This window comes from Panthera tigris, chromosome E1 (genome assembly GCF_018350195.1).
Source record: "Panthera tigris isolate Pti1 chromosome E1, P.tigris_Pti1_mat1.1, whole genome shotgun sequence".
In the NCBI taxonomy this organism is placed as follows: domain Eukaryota; kingdom Metazoa; phylum Chordata; class Mammalia; order Carnivora; family Felidae; genus Panthera; species Panthera tigris.
In genome coordinates this window covers 33840848-33860427 of record NC_056673.1, presented here as the reverse complement: position 1 = coordinate 33860427, position 19580 = coordinate 33840848, and the positions used below count along the sequence as shown (strand labels likewise).

The following is a 19580-nucleotide window of genomic DNA, read 5'->3' as shown; positions in this document are numbered from 1 at the left end:
TGATGGGCAACTTAATAGATTGGGGTCAGCAACATTTTTCTGTAAAAGACCAGATATTTTGTAAATATATTGGCTTTTGCAGGCCACACATGATCTCTGTTGCATATTCTTCTTCTGTTTCAAAGAAAACAGTCCAGGGGCGCCTGGGTGGCTCAGGTGGCTAAGTGTTCAACTTCGGCTCAGATCATGATCTCATGGTTCATGAGTTCAACCCCTGCGTTGGGCTGTGTGCTGATAGCACTGAGCCTGCTTGGGATTCTCTCTCTCTCTGCTTCTCTTCCCTCCCTCCCTCCCTCTCTCTCAAAACAAACAAACAAACAAACATACAAACAAACAAAACAATCCTTTAAAAATGTAAACCATTCTTAGCTACACCACTGAATTTGGTTCATGAGCTACAGTTTATGGACTGTTGAAGTAAATAAATATAGAGGATTCTCTGGAAGTCAAGAAAGGAAATAACACGTTCCTGGCTCAGTCGAGGAAAGGAGGCTTGGAATGCTATGGGAGTTGGCGGGGGGTAGGGCTGTGCTGGAACGAGGCAGAGTGAGATAAAGCTGGCCTTCAGGACAGAGGAAACACCTTTACCATGGCACTCAAGTAGCTCTTCCATACGTATTACCATGTACCTGTTATTCTTAAACATCCTAGTTCTCATTCCCCTTCAAAACTCCACTTGTACCAATGAACATCTCTACTGGGAGGTCCCAGCCTCCCAGCAAAGTGCTAATTAGACTGCCTGAGTACTTCCCCCCAGAGCCATGTTCAATACCTAACGGGGCCCTGGTTCTCAGTTATGTGCTCCTCAGCACTTTTCATACTCTAGCACACTTCAGGACAATTTGGTATTGCTTATTACTACAAATTTGTATGTCTTTAGTGAAGCCGGTCTCTAAAGAAGGTAAATAATCCATTCCTTTAAGGGGACAGGGCCTGCATTTCTCAGTTGTTTGCACGGAGATAACTGCTTTCCCTACTCTGGTTCAGAGTAGGGAAATAAACAAACAAACATATGACTTTTATTCCCCCTTTTAATTAAACAATCTTATATACATTACCATAGCAATAGCTGTGGACTGCTTCCCTTGCTCAGATGTGTTTGGGCCGAATCAGTGACTTAAGAGGCTGAGCCTGGAACGGCTGCCATGTTTTTCTGCCTCACCTTCACGGGAGCAGCAACTATGTCAGGCCACACAGGTGTCCATCCATCCTCTCCTTAACACAATCCTGAGAGGGCTATTTCATAATCCCCTGCCAGGATAATCCTCAAATATAACCCATGTTACCCTGTATTTTAACTGTATGTATCCCTCAATAGACTGTCTGCTTCTCTGGGCAGGAGCTGGGCTGTGGAGCTCAGCACACAACAGAGGCAGTAGAGGCAGGTGAAGAGTGGATGAAATAAATGGGAGGATCTGGTACAGGTATCCTGTAAAGTGGCTGGTAGGAATCTCCCTATGCTCCCTTACTTCTCTGGAAAGAACAGCTTAAGGAAGATTTTTAAAATGAGTATTTCCAATCTGCACTCGATAAGAAAGATTCTTTTTGTCTAGCCTCACTACTAGAACTTGATCCATAGACAGGGTTCTTTTCAATATTATCTTTTGCCTGGTTAATGTATTTGTTTCTTTTCATAAATACCCTACTTTATAGTGGACATTAATCTAAACACTTAGACATGATTAGCAAGCTAAGGGTCTTACTTATTAAAAACGGTTAATTTTCCCTTCTTAAAAAAATTGAGACATTTGAATCCCTGAATATGCTCATTTATCACCAACCCCCAACAAGGCATCCAGGAGTTCTCCATGTAGGACATGAATAATTTTTATAAAAATGCAGTTGCTGACTGTGTCGTACATCCACGCAGCTTTATAAAACAAAGCAAATGATTACCATCAATTACAATAACCTCACTAGACAAGACTGCAATTAATCTACAGCTCTTCAGATAACGACTGTTGTGCTGTGCCAAGGAAAATGCCTGGCATTAATTGACTTATCACGATCAGCAATGATAGATGGGACAGATGGCAATGTGATTATTCATTGTCAACAAAATAAACACATGCTCTGTTGCGAGAAGTGTCTACTTGGGTCCTCTCAGAGGATAGCCAGAAACAGAGACCAAAGGTAGCTTTGAACATAGCACAAAATAAAAGTAAGACATGAACCTACAGGATGGGACATAATTACTTTAACTGGGGCTAACACTCAGTGGAATCCGACTGGAGGACCTTTTCTATAAGGAAATCATAGATTGTGTGGAATTTCAGCACTAGACTATGCATGACAGCTAGTAGTCTACTTGTTCACTGGGATATGAGTCACTTTAATGAAGTCCTCAAATTCCACTCCATGCTTAATAATTCCAGTGATGGGAATTCACTATTTTCAGAGGCAAACTCATTCCATCGATGGATAGCTCTCATTGTTAGAACACATATTTATTTAGCTGAACTCCATCTTTCCAGGACTTTCATCCATGGACCCTAAGTTTTTTCCTTTACATCACAGAGAAGATGCCAGACTTTTCTTGTTCACTAAACTGTTTTAAATATCTCAAAAGCCAATACCTAGCCACATGACATCGTTTTGATGCTTCCAACGTTCTGATTTCTTGCACCTAAATCCACACCGGTTTAGAGACCACTCATACTGAGGGGCTTGGAATGAATTGTAACACAGATGATGTGGTCTGCCTCGGACAAGGTGTAACAGTACTTATGCTGAGGCCAATACTCTGGCTTGCCTTGGGGTAATGGCTGTGTATGGCTGTCCTGCTTGGGAAGCTGTTCCCCCAAATCCCACCAGCCTAGAAAGCACCCCAGCTCTGCCATTTGCAATGACACCTGGGTACCCTTTTTAATTTTTGTGCAGTATGGTTTTATTGATTAAGTCCTCATTGTTTAGAAAACTGGGGTAATTCAGGCAGAGCCTGAGCTAAAATTGGCACAGTGGTCACTAACCAAAATCTCTTGGGGGAATTTTTTACAAATGTTCATACCTGGACCCCACTCCCAGAGACTCTGATTCAATTGCCTTAGGGAAGGGTTCGAATGTAAATATTTTGACAGTGTTCCCCAGTTAATTCTGATTTGCAACTCTGTTTAGATGCTTTATTCACTGAGTGTACTACTGAGAGAGTGCTTCACAAACCTAATAATCGACTCTCCTGGGGCATTAAAAATGCAGATTCCTTGGAGTGTCTGATACCTGTGGTCTGGGATTTCTAGGAAAACAAATACTCTGAGAGATCAAATTGTGATATATTTCCCTTAAGGATTCTGGAAACACTCATTTATTCCAAAATTGTAGTGTCCATACAAATTATAAAGCACCCTTATTACACATTGAAGAAAAAGAGCAATTCTAAGGAATGCTAAAACGTATAGATTTTGGCCAAGTAACCACCTACAGACTTTCACTCATTCATTTCATAAATTCATTAATACATTAATTTTTAGATAAGGATCAGAATAGAACAGTTCAGTGAGGGAGAAAGGCAAAGAAATAAAAGCAAATAAATGAGCAAGGAAGCCAACAATAAAATAGTTATAAATATTAAAATAATATGTATTTAAAAAGGAAGCATTTATCTAATTTAGAATAGTCTGTAATTCAGACTGGCAGTCTCTAGTCAATCTCAATTTGTGGATTTTCGCCCTGCTTTCATCACATTCCCTGCTAAACTCTAGCTCAGAATCTAAAACTCCAGGGAGTTTTTCCATTAAGGTGCCTTTGGCAGACACCCCTAATCGATCCTAGCATGTTTTCCCTACAGATCCAGGAAGGAGGCTCATTCCTGCTCAACCCTGTCCTCCTGCAGCCATTACTAATCCATCACAAGTGAGCTCTACCAGCCGCCTCCCCAATAAGCAAGGCCCTGACACACCTGGTGCCCTTAGTAGTCCCGCATTTCCCGCTTTATCTTTGTTGTTATCCACTCTTGAGTGCTCCAAGTGTTCCTTACATCTGGAATCCTACTTAATTTTCCAAAATAACCTTGAGAGGTATCTAAACTCGGCCTCAGACGGATCAAGAAACCATCTCAAGATCACCCAGTAAGTGTGCATCAAAGCAGGAGGTACAAACCCAGGTTCTTTGACTCCAAAGCTGATGTTCTTATAAATGATCCTACACTGCCTCTCTTCTCAGTCCAGTTCAGAGGGCACCTCCTCTGGGACTTCTCCTGACCCCTTCAGGTGAGTTGTGAGTTGGCCAGGGTCCCTCTACACCTCCAGAACAGAAGGGCACTATACTTCAATAGTTTCAATGATTTGAATAATGATTTGCATGAATGAATCAAACCTTTGAGCTCCTCTGTGGTAGGAGCTTTGTCTTTTTTTTTTTTTTTCTTTAATTTTTAAACCTTTGTATCCCTGATATCTAGCAGAGTGCCTAGGCAGATTCTCAGTTGACCCACTTTGAACAGTCATTAAAATATGGCCACTGGACTCATTAAAGTTGGGTTCCCTTTCTCAGCGTATGGTCTTGCTATATTAAAAACAAAGAGAGTTCTAGAAATGATGTTGACTGAAAACAAAATTAAAAAGACCAAGTCGATAATGAGATACCTACTTCTGCTATTTCAAAGCTTTCTTGACATCGGTTACTGAGGACTTTGAAACAGAACATAGTTACAGGATATTTAGCATATAAGCACCCCGACCCCTAGCTGATAACCACCCTCAAGCGTAAGAGAAATTAAATGGGACAAATTAACTACACCCCACTTGTCAAGATGTCAGATGACATGTGTTTAAAGTACAACTTTCATCCTATAATTGAACCTGGTTTGGCTCACTGCTGTGGCCTGAACTCTCTCTGGGTTGATGGCGGAACACAGTGATACTCACCATTAATGGTGGCATACAATGACATTTCCAATCTGTAGAAAGTCAGGCAGACTATTTAGTTGTCTGACATTTGTTTCACGGTACATTATAGTTTTGTGCAAATAAGACCCAGTCTGCCAGAAGGGAGAATTATGGAAGCCATGCTCTCATATGGGAGCATAGCTGATGGTCCAGATAGGTGTGAGGGAAGGTGTGCATGAAAGGTGAGGGTCTGGGGTTAAAATGATGCTCCAGATATACTGTAGGGCATGAGGCATGAGAGGGGCACCAATGTCTCAGAATGAAATGCCCAGTTTCATTGTGGACTTTCCTGGAAAACACTGGAAGCACGTTTATAGGCTTCGCAAAAGACAGATGGAGAAAGGAGGCACTGACCTTCTCATTGCACAGATTTAAATGAAAGCTTTCCATCTGTTATCCCACCTTGGATATAAATAGGCACCAAACCTTATTAATTGGCACTCAGCTATAGTACTTCAACAGCCCCACATACCTCCCCAGAGAAGGCTTGTCCGTTGAGGAGGTGCTCCGACCCTTGGCTGTCCTCACTCCCAAAGTGTAGTCGGATCTCCTCCAGCCGGTGGCTGTATGTCATGGGCCCTCCTGATATGTTAACCAAGTGCTCCTTGTCCAGGCGCAGGGACACATGTCTTCCAGTGTTGTACATGGTCCCGCTCACCTGCAAGGCAATGTGCAACAGGTCAAGCAAGGCTCTCTTCCCATTTCTCAACAAACCCAGCATGGTCCTTAGACCATGCCTTTTGCCTCCCCTGGATGGGAACACATTAGGTTAAGTCCACATGTGGAGAATGGAGCATCAGTCTCCTGGGGAGCATTCCTGCCCTACCTACCTTACGTGTTACTTACCGTGAGGTATAAACCACATCTATGATCACATGATAATTTATAAATTTGAGGTATGAACTCAATGGAGACCTCAGCAACTGTGACTAATATTTAGGACACTGAACCTCATAAAAAATATAACTTGTTGCTCTTAACGACAGGGGTTGGCGAGGATGTGGAGAAAAAGGAACCCTCTTGCACTGCTGGAGGGAATGCACACTGGTGCAGCCACTATGAAAAACAGTTTGGAAGTTCCTCAAAAAGTTAAAAATACAGCTACCCTACGATCCAGCAATCACACTACTGGGTATTTACCCAAAGAATACCAAAACACTAATTCAAAGGGATACATGCACCCCTATGTTTACAGCAGCATTATTTACAATAGTCAAACTATGGAAGCAGCCCAAGTATCCATTGATAGATGAATGTACCAAAGAAGATGTGGTACAAATGTACAACAGAATATAACTCAGCCATAAAAAAAAAAAAAAGAAATCTTGCCATCTGCAACAACGTGGATGGAGCCAGAGACTATGATGCAAAGCAATATAAGTCAGTCAGAGAAAGACAAATACCGTATGACTTCACCCAAATGTGGAATTTAAGAAACAAAACAAACGAGCAAAGGAAGGAGGGAGAGAGGGAGAGAGAGAGAGAGAGAGAAACCGAGAAACAGACTCTTAACTATAGAGAACAAACAGATGATTACGAGAGGGGGTGGGGGATGGGTGAAATGGGTGATGGGGATTAAGGAGTGTGTTTGTCATGAGGAGCACCAAGTGATATATGGAATTGTTGAATCCCTATATTGTACACCCGAAACTAGTATTACGCTGTATGTTCACTATGCTGGAATTAAAATTAAAACTTCCAAAAATAACTTGCCACTCTTACCATAAATATTTGGAATGTAGAGATACTGTGAAAGGTAAGATCTCAGGTGTGAGACACTGGAGAAAGCTAGAGATGCCACAAAGGCCAAATGAGAGACAAGGATATCACAATGGGTAAAAAGGAGCAACCCTAGGGGGAGGCTGAAGGCTATGGTCTGAAGTCTCCAGTGTGCTGCCCAGTGTGTCTGTTAGGTCCCTCTCCTGCCCCTGCCACCAGACGCTGCACAGAATGTGAGTGCTGATGCCTTCTCAGAGCTTGGGAATCCAGCGCTAAGCTAAAGAAGTTAATATAAGCTCCCTATTTCCCTTCTTCACTTCGATTCTGTCTTGCTTCAGCCTCTCCAGCTGCTCACCTTACTGCTTTGTGTTCTTTTTCCCTTTTCCCTCCTTGAATTTGATATTCAGCTTCATTTTCTTAACTTAGCACCTCTCAATACTTGATCCGATAACCTTGATTCCCACCTGTGACTCTACTGCCTTAGTGCCCTGCGTCGACATAGCTCTCGGAGCAGAATGAAGCTTAAAGGAGACTTTGAATGGGTCTGAATGGAGCGCTTCTGGGCCCTCAGAGGCTGAGATAATTGGATTTTCTTCCTGCTTACTCTGACTCCTTTGGGCCTAGCTTTCTGCCCTAGGGATTCCTTAAGGGCTTCATGTAATGTCTGATACCTTCACTAGTCACAATTTTCATATATTTTCTCTACAGAACCATACTTACCTGCCCCTCAACCTTTCTGACATTAGCCTTGTGAATAATCAGATGGGTTTGTAGATTGCTCACTGTGTAGTAATGTCAACTAAATACTCCATTGACTCATTATTCTGCTATTTTGCTGTATGGTGGAGCTCATGTGACTGGTGTTGGCCATGGATTGTGAGGAGACATGACGAACATCACTTCCAGGGTGAAACAGTGAAAAATATATGCACACGTCTCCAGTCTCTCTCTCTCCCTGCTACACCAACCCCTGGGGCTATGTGGAAAGATGTAAATATGCTGAAGGTACAAGATGGAGCTCATGTCAGCATTGGAAGCTGGAAGATGAAAAGGCAGATTGCAAAAATGAGCAGAATTTTCCCCTCCCTGTAACTGCACTCTTTACAGTATGACTCTGTAGCTGCTCCCATCGAGATAGGGGTCTACTTCTCCACCTCTTAACTCTGGGCTGGCCTTGTCACTTGCTTTGGCCAACAGTGGATATAACGTGTGCTCCGAGAAGAGGCCTTTGGGGTTCTTGCATATTTTCTCACTCCTTCTTGGAACGTTGAGACCACCACATAAACAGGCCTGGGCTAGCCTGCTGGAGGGTGACATGACACTGAAGAGAGTCATCCCAGGAGAAGCCATCTTAGACTGGCCATTCCATGGCTGACCTGTCAGCTGACTGCTCCAGCCAAGGTCAGCTTAGCCTGGCCCAGACCAGAAGAACTTCCCACAGACCCACAGACTTGGAACCTAATTAACAGGTGTTTTCTAAGTGCCTAAGTTTTGGAGGTAGTTTGTTATGTATCAAAAGCTAACTAATACACACTAAAGCAATGATCTTCCCTGTCCTGAATCTGGAACTATTAACAGAAACTCTGTTGAGTGCCTGGCAGTATGGAGTACCTGAACTGGAAAGTCACATGGGGGCCAGAGACTCAGCCTGCTAGGTATCTGAAGGTCAGACAGAGAGAAAAGAGAGAGAAACAGATGTACCAACAGCAACAGAGGAAACCATGCACCGAGACAGAACAACTACTTGACCTTCAGAAACCTTTTCCCCTCCTTGTTTGCGGTTCCTTCATGAGGCCTGAGCTGCATTTTCTCAGATATTTTACATCTCACCAATAAATTTATTTTTTCTCAAGTTCTCCATTCTTTGTAACCAAATAACCCCTGTCAAAAATAAATGTATATGTAGTCGATACGAGATCATAAGAACTTGTCTTTTTTTCATGTCCCAGTTCGTGATTTTTTTTGCAGTAAAATGGTTAGATAGGTTTGTGTTTGACTCTGCATTCATCGTTAAGTAAAATTTACTTTTTCTAAAATTAAGATAATATACAGATATTTTGTATAGTTAGAAAGATATAGAATGGCTCAAGGAAATAAATTCAGTAGAATTCCACAATTACCTCATATTTTGGTATATATATTCTTCATACTTATATATTTCCACTCATATTTTGGTATATATATCCTTCATACTTATAACTATATATACCCATATTTTGACAGGATCAGTTTATGGCTGTGTCTGTATATTCAGATAAGTGATTTTTCATACACATGTATATATGAGTTTGTGTACATAAATACACATTATTATTATAATATGTAAGTATAACATCAAGATATTAACACTATAGTATAATATATATTTAATATATATTTATTACATTCATATATCAATTATAATTGTATTAATATATAAATAATATACTATAATATTTAGTGTATATATTAATTATATTGATTACAGTATTGATATTACTATATTATATTAATTATAGTAATTGCATATTAATATATGATATGCTATACCATAATAGACAAATGTCATATTTAATATGTAAATAAATATTATATATAATTATTGCATATATTTTACATGCACAAATAATTATATACATATTATATATACAAACATATTATGTATTACTTAACAATATATACATATCACATGTTATTATATATATTATATAAGTATATATAATTTTCACAAACATGAATATTTCCAGGTTATGAACCTGTTGTTCTGTATTATCACTTTGAATTGGTTGTATAATACTCCACTGCAAAAAATACATAACTTATTGTTGAATCTTATAGTCTTTTCACTTTTTCACGATTGCAAAAATAGATTTGCAATGAACCTCCTTGTGGATAAATATTTTTACTAATCTAGGGACATTTCACTTGGCAAATTCTGGGTCAAATGGTGTACACACGATTACAGTGCTTACTATCCATTGCCAAAGCCATCTACTATGGAGAGTAGATCCCACAGAGCAGAGCTGGATCCCTAGAATTCTCTTCAAATGATACGGAGAACAGAAGCATGAGATTCAACCGGTAACACCCCTGGGCACCTATGTATGTGAGGCAGAGTAAGAGGAACTGCTCTGAATTCTTAGAGGCTATATGCTCTGTCCCAGCAGGCAAGTATCTAGGGCCTTCCTGCACTTCTAGAAATCTTTCCATCTGTGTCTGTCTCATGTTCCTAAGTAAACTGTTGCACATTGAAATAAGGCAGGGACCATGCTGCATGCCTGTCTGCATTGTCCCAGGACTTAGAAAACATTGGCACATAGCAGGTGGAAGAATCAAGGACTCTTGATTCAAGAATCAAGTCAAAAGATTCCCAGACTGCCTCTTGGTGACCTTGGGAGGCTCAGTTAATTTCCTGAAGCCTCAGTTTCCCGAAATGTAATGTAGAGATAAGAAAATCTCCCCTGTAAAAACGGGAGATAGAAAACTATAATGCATACAGAAAACAAACATCAAAACGACAGAAGTAAATCCTTCCTTATCAGTAATTACTTTAAATGTAAGTCGATTCCACTTCTATGAGGAACCTAGAGTAGTCAGAATCGTAGAGACAGAAAGGAGAATGGTGGCTGCCAGGGGCTGGGGGGAGAGGAACAGGGAGTTAGTGCTTCATGGGCAGAGTCAGTTTTGCAAGATGCAAAGAGTTCTGGAGATTAGGTGGTGGTGACGGTTGCACGACAAAGTGAATGTACTGAATGCCACTGAAATGTATACAGAAGAATGGTTACTATGGTAATTTTATACGTGTATTTGACCACAGTAAAAAGTAATTGGGGAAGAATTCCCTCCTGAGCTCTGAGAATGAAATAAATAATACCTGTAACAGCCCAACATTTTCATTCTCTTCCTTCCCTCCCTTTTGACTGATGCATGGGCACCTCTCGGATGTGGAGGGACCCCTGCTGATCTTCCCCACTTCCCAGGACCTGGTGGAATACAGCTTTGCTTGCAAAACATCACATTGAAGGACTTCCACTGACTTCTGCTCTGTGATGCTTCACTTGCCCCCTCATTTTGGATTTTAACGCTCCAGGGGGCGAGGAAGCATCCAGGATCATTAAAAAAATTGTTTTTTAATGTTTATTTATTTTTGAGAGAGACAGAGACAGAATGCGAGTGGGTTAGGGGCAGAGAGAGAGGGAGACACAGAATCGGAAGCAGGCTCCAGGCTCTGAGCCGTCAGCACAGAGCCCGACACGGGGCTTGAACTCACGAGCTGTGAGATCATGACCTGAGCTGAAGTCGGACACTCGACCGACTGAGCCACCCAGGTGGCCCCCCGGATCATTTTAAAGGCCACAAAGCAAACACAAAACGGGGGTAATCAGGAGTAAATAAGCCACGGTACCTTCCAGTTCCTCCACTCTTCTCCCCTACTCCTTCTGCTTACACTGCTTTATCTTCATTCATTCACTCATTCCTCTTGTTAGTTATTCAGAAAATAATCAATGCCTCTAACTGTGTGCTAGGAGCTGAGGCTGGCATGGGGAGCGAAACCAGGTACAGTTCCTGCCCTCATAGAGCTCACACTCTCCACCATGTAGAGACCAGAGTGGAGGAGGGAAGTCATGGGGAATCCATAGGAAACTCTCCCATTTGCCTATGCGTTGTTCCAGATAGATGCAACACTCCCTCGTCCCCACCCTTTTCCCTAGACACTGAAATAACATTAATTTGTATTAATCAAAAAAAGCTGTGTAACCAGGGTATGGTTTGTTGCACTTTAATTTAAAAATAAAGGCTTGACAACATTATGTATGATATCTAATGGTACATCTGCACTGTAGTAATTAACATTGCAATGGTGCTATTTTAACTGGAATGCTAATTACAGTGTTTCCAATGAACTACTTTGGTGCAGGGCATGTTAGAAAAAGTTGTCTCACGCAGACCAGGAAGCAGAGCAGAGCTGCATAGAAAAGTTGAAGCAGCAGGGGAGATCCCGGTTGCCTCTGGCTGCCTCCTGGTTCTCCTGTACGTTTTATTTTAATCCACTGCAAAATGAGGCTAGAGGTGGAAGTGATAATCATTTTGCAAGTGAGGGAAGTGAGTGCGGTTGCTGAAGCCTCGGTGACTTATCTGGGGTCACACAACTGGCGGTGGTGGCAAAGCTAGGTCTTCCGGATTCCAAGTCTAATAGTCTTGATGTGAGCAAATGCGAGCCTCTCAGTCCATTTCAGAGGGAAGCTAGCTATGCTGGGATTTTGATTTCTCCTCCAGTCTGTAAATGCAGGGCTTAGGCAGGTGCAGAGACAGCGAGATTCTTTTTTTCAGGAAAATAGGGGCCTGGAGTGAACACTTTGCTGCTGAAGTTCTTCCCGGGAGGAGACCTGGAGAAATCTGAAGGTCAGGGAAGTCCCTTGATTTCCTCCTCTGCAGGCATTTACACTGGTTTGAGACAGGGTGGAGCTATATGTGTTGAATGAAGCAGGTGACAGGTGTTCCACAGAGAGGCCTGTCAAGAGTGTATGTCACTCAGTATTATCTTGATAACTTGAAAACCTCTAAAAGCCATGTGTTCTTTTGCAAAACAAAACAAAAACAAAAAAACAAAAAAAAAAACCACAACAAAACAACAAAACAAAAAAACAAAAAAAACCCCTCAGGTTATTCATTTTGTAAAATTGGATGTCTTCATATAGCAAATGCAGAGATTTGTAGCAGCTCATGATTGGCCAGGTCCTGTTATTAATGGGCTCATCTCTTTTATTTTGATGGCACTGCTGCGTTAGAGGGAAATAAATTCAGTCAGTATGTTTTGGGGGTAAGGAGAAGTTTGATTCTTTGACAGTCAGTGATGATCTTATTCACAATAGCCGCCATCTTGGTTTGAACCCCTATTTGGTGTCAGATACCATGCTAAGTTCTGAACCTGAACTTAATTAATTATCACAGTGTATCCCTCACCAAACCCAGCAGCAAACAAGTATGGTACTTAGACCCATGCCATTTGCTTCCCCTTAGATGAGAAGATATTGGGCTCACCCCACTTGTGGAGTGGAGGCCTCCCACTCCTTCCAGGCCCCTATGGTGATTTTCCACCAAAAGGCAAACAGCCCATCAGTTGGGGAGCTGGGGCTTGGCCCCACATACTTCTGGCTCTAAAGCCTGTACTTTTAGCTGCTGGAGATTATTAAATTGCACAGCTGACTACCTTAGCAATATGACAGGTCTTCTTTAAATATGAGTTGATAGTGTAGGAACCCCACAGTGGTTGAGAGCTGAGGGTGTTTGGGATTGTTTATTGTATTAGTTAGAGTTCTCCAGAGAAAAGGAATCAGTAAGATGTAAATGGGAAGTCCAAATTCTGTAGGGTGGGCTTCAGGCTGGAGAACCGGAGAAGAGCCACTGCTGTAGCTTAAGTCCAGAGGCCGTCTGCCACAGAATTCCTTCTGGCTCCGGGATGCCCAGTGTTTTGTTCTAATCTGGTGTTCATCTGATTGGGTGTACCCACCCACATTATGGAGTGCAATCTGATATATTCCAAGTCCACTGATTTAAAAGTTTGTCTCATCCAAAAACACCCTCACAGAAACATCCAGAATAATGTTTGACCAAATATCTGGACACTGTGGCCCAGCCAAATTAACATGTAAAATTAACCATCACATTTATCTTAACCAAACAGTCATGCTGATACTATACCAACACATTGGTATATGGAATAAATATATCTTTTACATTCACATAATTTAAAAATTCAGCTGTCCTAAACTGTTCAACAAACCTCAGTCACATGGAAGGAGAGCCACTTTGAAATAATGTATGTCTGAATTACAGAAGAATTGTAAAGGAAAGCTTTGTCAAAAGCTATGTGCACAACAAGGTAAATTTATCCTTAAGTCTGGAAGGGAATTCAGAGACAATTCTGGTGTAAGTCCCTCTTGTTTAACTTCCTATTTCCAGATTGGAAAAAAAAAGAGAGGAAGTATATATATTTTTAAAGACCCAATTCACAAAATAAACATATAGAAGATTTTTTGGTTTAATGGAGATCACACCTATAGGGTTGATGTTAGTTGAGGACAGCTAAGCATAAGTAAACCTTACCTTCAGAAATTCCAAAAGGTTCAAGAAGCAGTTACTTGCTTGGTGTGATACAAAGCTCGTGTGAGATTTCCTTTATATGCTCTCTCGAGGCGGCCTGACCCGAATCTCCTCTAATATACTCAAAAATAATTCCCTACAGCTTAAATGGAAATGTTAACACTACAAATGGTGTCTCTGAGAGGAAACAGAATCCCAATTGTGTAAAAGGAAGAGATGACCATGTTACTTACATAAAAGCTACAGCATTCTCAATGCAGTTCATTAAGAAAGGCAGGAGGAATGCCCCACGAATTCTGAGGACTGGGTCGGATGCTGTGCCAATGTTTTCAAAAGTTTTAATTCCAGTGTAGTTGACATACAGTGTTATCTCAGTTTCAGGTGCACAGTATAGTGATTCACCAATTCTATACAACACCCGGTGCTCATCACCACAAGCACACTCCGTAACCCGCTTCACCTGTTTCACCCATCCCCTCACCCACCTCCCCGCTGGTAACCATCAGTTTGTTCTCTATAGTGAAGAGTCTGCTTTTTGGTTTCTCTCTCTCTCTCTCTCTCTGTTTTCTTCTTTGCTGATTTGTTTTGTTTCTTAAATTCCACGTATGAGTGAGATTCTATGGTATCTGTTTTTTCTCTGACTAGCTTATTTCGCTTAGCATTATCCTTTCTAGCTCTGTCCCTGGTGTTGCAAATGGCAACATTTCACTATTTTTTGTGGCTGAATAATATTCCATCACACACACACACACACACACACACACACACACACACCTTCTTTACCCATTCATCTATTGATGGACACTTTACTGCTTCCATAGTTTGGCTGTCATGAATAATGCTGCTATAAACATAGGGGTGCATATATCTAATAAGTGTTCTCATATTCTTTGGGTAAATAGCCAGCAGTAAGATTGCTGGATCATAGGGTAATTCCATTTTTCATTTTTTGAGGAACCTCCATACTGTCTTCCACAGTGGCTACGCTGGTTTACATTCCCACCAACACAGCTGTGCCACTTTTTAGATCAGGAAACTCGGTACAGATAGGCTAAGAACTCCACCCAGGGGAAGCAAGTAAGGGAACTACAGCTCAAAAGAAGCCTTGATGATCTGAAGTTCATGGTCGTCCAACTGTCTCAGAGAGCAACTTCAAAACCACCAATGAGAGGCTGCAGTCCGTTTCTTGTGACCCTGTAAATTTCAGAAATTTCATAATGGCAATTTTATTTATTTATTTTAGAGTTGGCGTATGAGCTCTCTTCACTCATAATGCAGGAGTGTTGGCATTCTTGCCTTTAAAATACAGTCTTACTCAGCAGATTATCTACTATAATATGAGTGAACACAATAGGCTAATGGATATTGCCATAATATCCACAATAAAAGTTGTGACTATATATATTTTAGGCCTTATACTTATTCCTTCACATACATTATCTTGTTTAATCCTTACGCTGCCCATGTGAGGAAGGTATTATTATCCATATTCTACAGAGAAGGAGATGGAGGTTCAAAGAGGTTCAAAGGGGTTCAGTGACTCCTAACTATAGCTCCAGAGTTAGAAATTGGCAGAGACAGAATTCCAGCCCACGCCTGTTTTTTTTTTCAAAAATTTTTAAACGTTTATTTATTTTTGAGAAACAGAGAGAGACAGAGCAGGAGCGGGGGAAGGGGAGGGAGAGAGGGAGAGAGAGAGAATCTGAAGCAGGCTCCAGGCTCTAAGCTGTCAGCACAGAGACTGACCGTGGGGCTCGAACCCAGGAACTGTGAGATCATGACCTGAGCTGAAGTTGGGTGCTCCATCGGCTGAGCCACCCAGGGGCCGCCAGCCCAGGCCTATTTGGTTCCAAGTTCTACAGCTCTTGAAAGAGAAATCCGGAAGTTGATAAGAAAGAGCTTTGGGGGAAATCACATAGCTTATAAGTAGCTTCTGGGATCAAGGATAAACTGTTAAAGCCCAAATATGGTATCCCCATGGATATGCCAGAATGGGTTCAATTTGGCTAGTCCTAGCCTGAATACCCTTGGTGATTTCTTCTTCTTCTTTTCTTTTTTTAAGTTTATTTATTTATTTTGAGAGAAAGAGAGAGAAAGAGGGCAGAGACAGAGGGAGAGAGAGAATCCAAGAAGGCTTTGCACCATCATCACAGAGCTTGATGTGGGGCTTGAACCCACAAACCATGAGATCATGACCTGAGCTGAAATCAAGTGTGGGACGCTTAACCTATGGAGATACCAAAGCACCCCTACCCTTGGTTGTTTCTAGACCCAGAACGGCAGGGAAAATCCCAGCCCCTATTTGCCGGGGGTTGAGAGATGGGTTACACCTACTTATCTTATTGTTGGCTTAGCAAGTGGGTGGCCAAGCCCATAATGTTGGCTCAGTGCCTAGAAAGGTTAGTGAAGAAGGTCTGATGGCATGCTGTATAAATTAGGTGTCCTTTCATTGCAGCTGAGGTTTTCTATTTTATGTCTCTGACCACTCTGCTGAGGTGTGTAATAGGTCTTCTTTGAATGTAATTAGTGAGCCTAAGAGATTTAAGAACACCACTTAGTCTGATTTCCTGTAGAGTAGCTCGAGATGCCAAAGGGCTTATTTGTAAAGGCAGTATTCAAGAAGCCAGTGGGCTGCTTGCTCCCACGGGCACTCCGGAGGCATCACTCACTTCAAGAAAATGCAACACCGCAGAAAAAACTGGAGTCAAATCATGGCTTCACTGCAGCCATAGCACATACATAGATTTGCAAAATCTGGGTACTGTGGATTCCAAAGCTAAAAGGACTTCAGAGACAAGCCTAACCTCTTCCTCAAAAAACCATAAAACTCGGACACAGAGAAGTTGAGAAGCTTATCCAGGACTGCACAGCAAGACACTGGCAGATTCAAGACTAGAAATCAACCAACTGACAATGTTCTTTGCTCTGGGAAGCACATCTCCTTTCCCTCTTATTCTTTTGTTTTTATTTTAAATTATTTTATGCTGAGTGTACCCAAGCATATGGACTCAGAGATTCAGGGCTGGAAATGCTGGGTGTGTATATGCGAACACCATAACCCATAGAAAATTAGAGAAGATTCTGCCTGACATCTGGACATCCCATTTACATGATGTTATTCATCTGGATTCAGAGCTCTTCTCAGTGCTTTCCCAGACATTGTATGCTGTGTAGACTTCAGAGTAATAATTAGACATTGGAGGGATTAATTGTTGAGAGATGAAAGTAAAGGATATGGAGCATTAGGAAAAGGCTTTTATTTATTTATTTATTTATTTTTTAACGCAGCTTTGAAAGCAGAGGAAAAGTGTTTGGATTTGGAGCTCGTGGGTTGGGGCTGTTAGGAAGGAAGTGGCTGAGATGTGGGTAAGGAAGAAAATGGAACCCGACTGGAGAGTTCTGCTTTGAGTTACCATACATGGAGTTGTGGAGGAGGGCTGAAGGAGTACTTCCAAGATCTCACCCACCACTCTCAACCCTGCAGGGCAGATAGAAGTTTCTTCCTTAGCAAGGCTAAGTTTCCTCCAATCTTTCTCTATCCTGTCCATCTGACTCAGTCTGCTTTTCCTATATGAAGAGACCAGGCTCTTGGAGTCAATGTTGAAAAACCACACGAAATGATCACATGTTCTACTTGTTATTGTATGAATCCTATTATTATTATTATTATTAAGAAAAAAATTAAAACTATGTACCATGGCAATAGTGACTCTTCAAATAACAGGTATGCAAATTCTATAGCGATGCTAGGCAGCATCACTGCAGTAAAGCATCTCTGGAATGTGACGGGCACTGGTGGTAATGGAGAGAGGAACAGAGAGCAGGTGTGAACAATGTTGTCTGGTCGTGTGGCTATGCCCTTTATCCTTTAAAGGATAATGCCCTTTATCCTCCATTTTCCTCAAGGGAATGTATGGCAGGGGCCAACATTAGGCTAGGTATGTTCTGCCACTCATAGTTTTTGGCAATGAAACCCTTCACTTATACCTCAGCCCTGTCCAGTCTCTACCCAGGGAGGGGGACACCAGAGAATGGTGTCTGGGGTGAGTTTTTCCATTATAGTCCTGGATAGTCTTGGTATATGGGTTTTTAGATGTGAGTCCCATGTACTACTTGTCTGAGTCAGTGTTGCCAACTAATGATTTCATTAATTTAATATTATTTTACTAATTTGGGGGCACCTGGGTGGCTCAGTTGGTGGGGCATCCGGCTTTGGCTCAGGTCATGATCTCACCATTCCTGACTTCGAGCCCCACGTCAGGCTCTGTGCTGACAGCTCAGAGCCTGGAGTCTGTTTCAGATTCTGCGTCTCCCTCTCTCACTCTTCCCCGCCCCCCCCCCCCCCAGCTTGCATTCTCTGTCTCTCAAAAATAAATAAGCAATTAAAAATTATCTTACTAATTTAACATTATGAGAAAAATTTAAATTTAATAATCTGTCTCACACGTGTCTTTCTATGCTTTATGAACATTTTAAGTCCCTACATGAAATCGGCAAGATAGGTGTGATCTTCCCATTTTCTGGATGAGAAAACTGTCACAGAGAGGGGTTATGTGACCCATCCAGCATCTCACAGGTAGTGGGTTAAAGAGTCAGAGTTTGGACAAAGACTGATTTCAAAGACAGTCTCCTGCCTCACTGTCTTTCTACTAATCCTCCACAAGCAGGCCTTGTCTGTGTGACCCTGGGTCAATTTTGGTTTCACGAATAGTTTCCCAATCCCCCTAGCTGGACCAGCACTCTGCTTTAAATCTTAGGCTGCCAGGACTTTGAGAGCCTGCAGAGTTCCTGCCAAGCCTCTCATGGTTGGTTATCTCGGTCCAATTTTTTTTAAATTTTAATTTAATTAATTAATTAATTTATTTATTTATTTAAAAAAATTTTTTTGTTACATTTATTTATTTTTGAGAGACAGAGAGAGACAGAGCACAAGTGGGGGAGGGGCAGAGAGAGAAGGAGACACAGAATCCGAAGCAGGCTCCAGGCTCCTAGCTGACAGCACAGAGCCTGACGTGGGCTCGAACTCACAAACTGTGTGATCGTGACCTGAGCCGAAGTCAGACGCTCAACCGACTGAGCCACCCAGGTGTCCCTAATTTTATTTACTTTTTTAAAAAAATTTTATTTATTTTGTGGGAGAGGGAGAGACAGAAAGCAAGCAAGTGCGGGAGGGGCAGAGAGAGACAGAGAATCCCACGCAGGCTCTGCACTGTCAGTGTAGAGCCCAATGTGGGGCTCAAACTCATGAACCCTGATATCATGACCTGAGCTGAAGTTGGACACTTAACTGACTGAGCCACCTAGGCGCCCCTGGATCCAATTTTTATGACTCTCCAAGGAGAGGTCAATTGGAAAGAACCAGAATCCAGATAGTATCCGCTGATTTCTAGCAGTACTGCCTCCATGGAAGCCTCTGTTCCTTCTGTGCACCGGGGGCCCACCTTAGTAATCTGCACTGGTTCAAGTCAAGCTGGGTTAAGCTCCCTCTTATTTATTTAAATATATTTATACATTTTGGGAAAAGATAGCTTAGGCAAGTTTGCATTTACCTTTCCCATTTCCTGCTGTATCCTCAGCACCTGAATGATGCTTGATTTCTATTTGTTGCAAAAAAAAAAAAAAAAAAAATGGACAGGATGATGCCCAGCATCATCCAGGTGCCTGTCCCCAGCTCCATCCCCCAGTCTGACTTGGCGGGTCTGAGGTGGGACTCCTCCTCCGGTTTCTCCTGACGTTCTTTTTAACCTAGGCTGTCAGATATTCAATGCTGGGGACAGGGGCACGGTAATACAGGGTAATTTTCTTTATCATTTCCCTATCCTCCAAGCTTTAAGCGTTGCTTTAATAATTATAAAGACGATAGCCATTAACGCTCTCCCTAAACATGTAGGGAGCTAT

General features: G+C 41.8%; 1 protein-coding gene across 1 annotated transcript in view; it reads right to left on the bottom strand.

Moving 5' to 3' along the window:
- The window catches only part of CA10 (carbonic anhydrase 10), a 495011-nt gene that overhangs the window by 97166 nt on the left and 378265 nt on the right, over nucleotides 1-19580 (bottom strand). The window contains exon 5 of the mRNA XM_042966021.1: nucleotides 5353-5538. Coding sequence (XP_042821955.1) covers nucleotides 5353-5538 — 186 coding nt within the window. The remainder of the gene's footprint in view (nucleotides 1-5352; nucleotides 5539-19580) is intronic.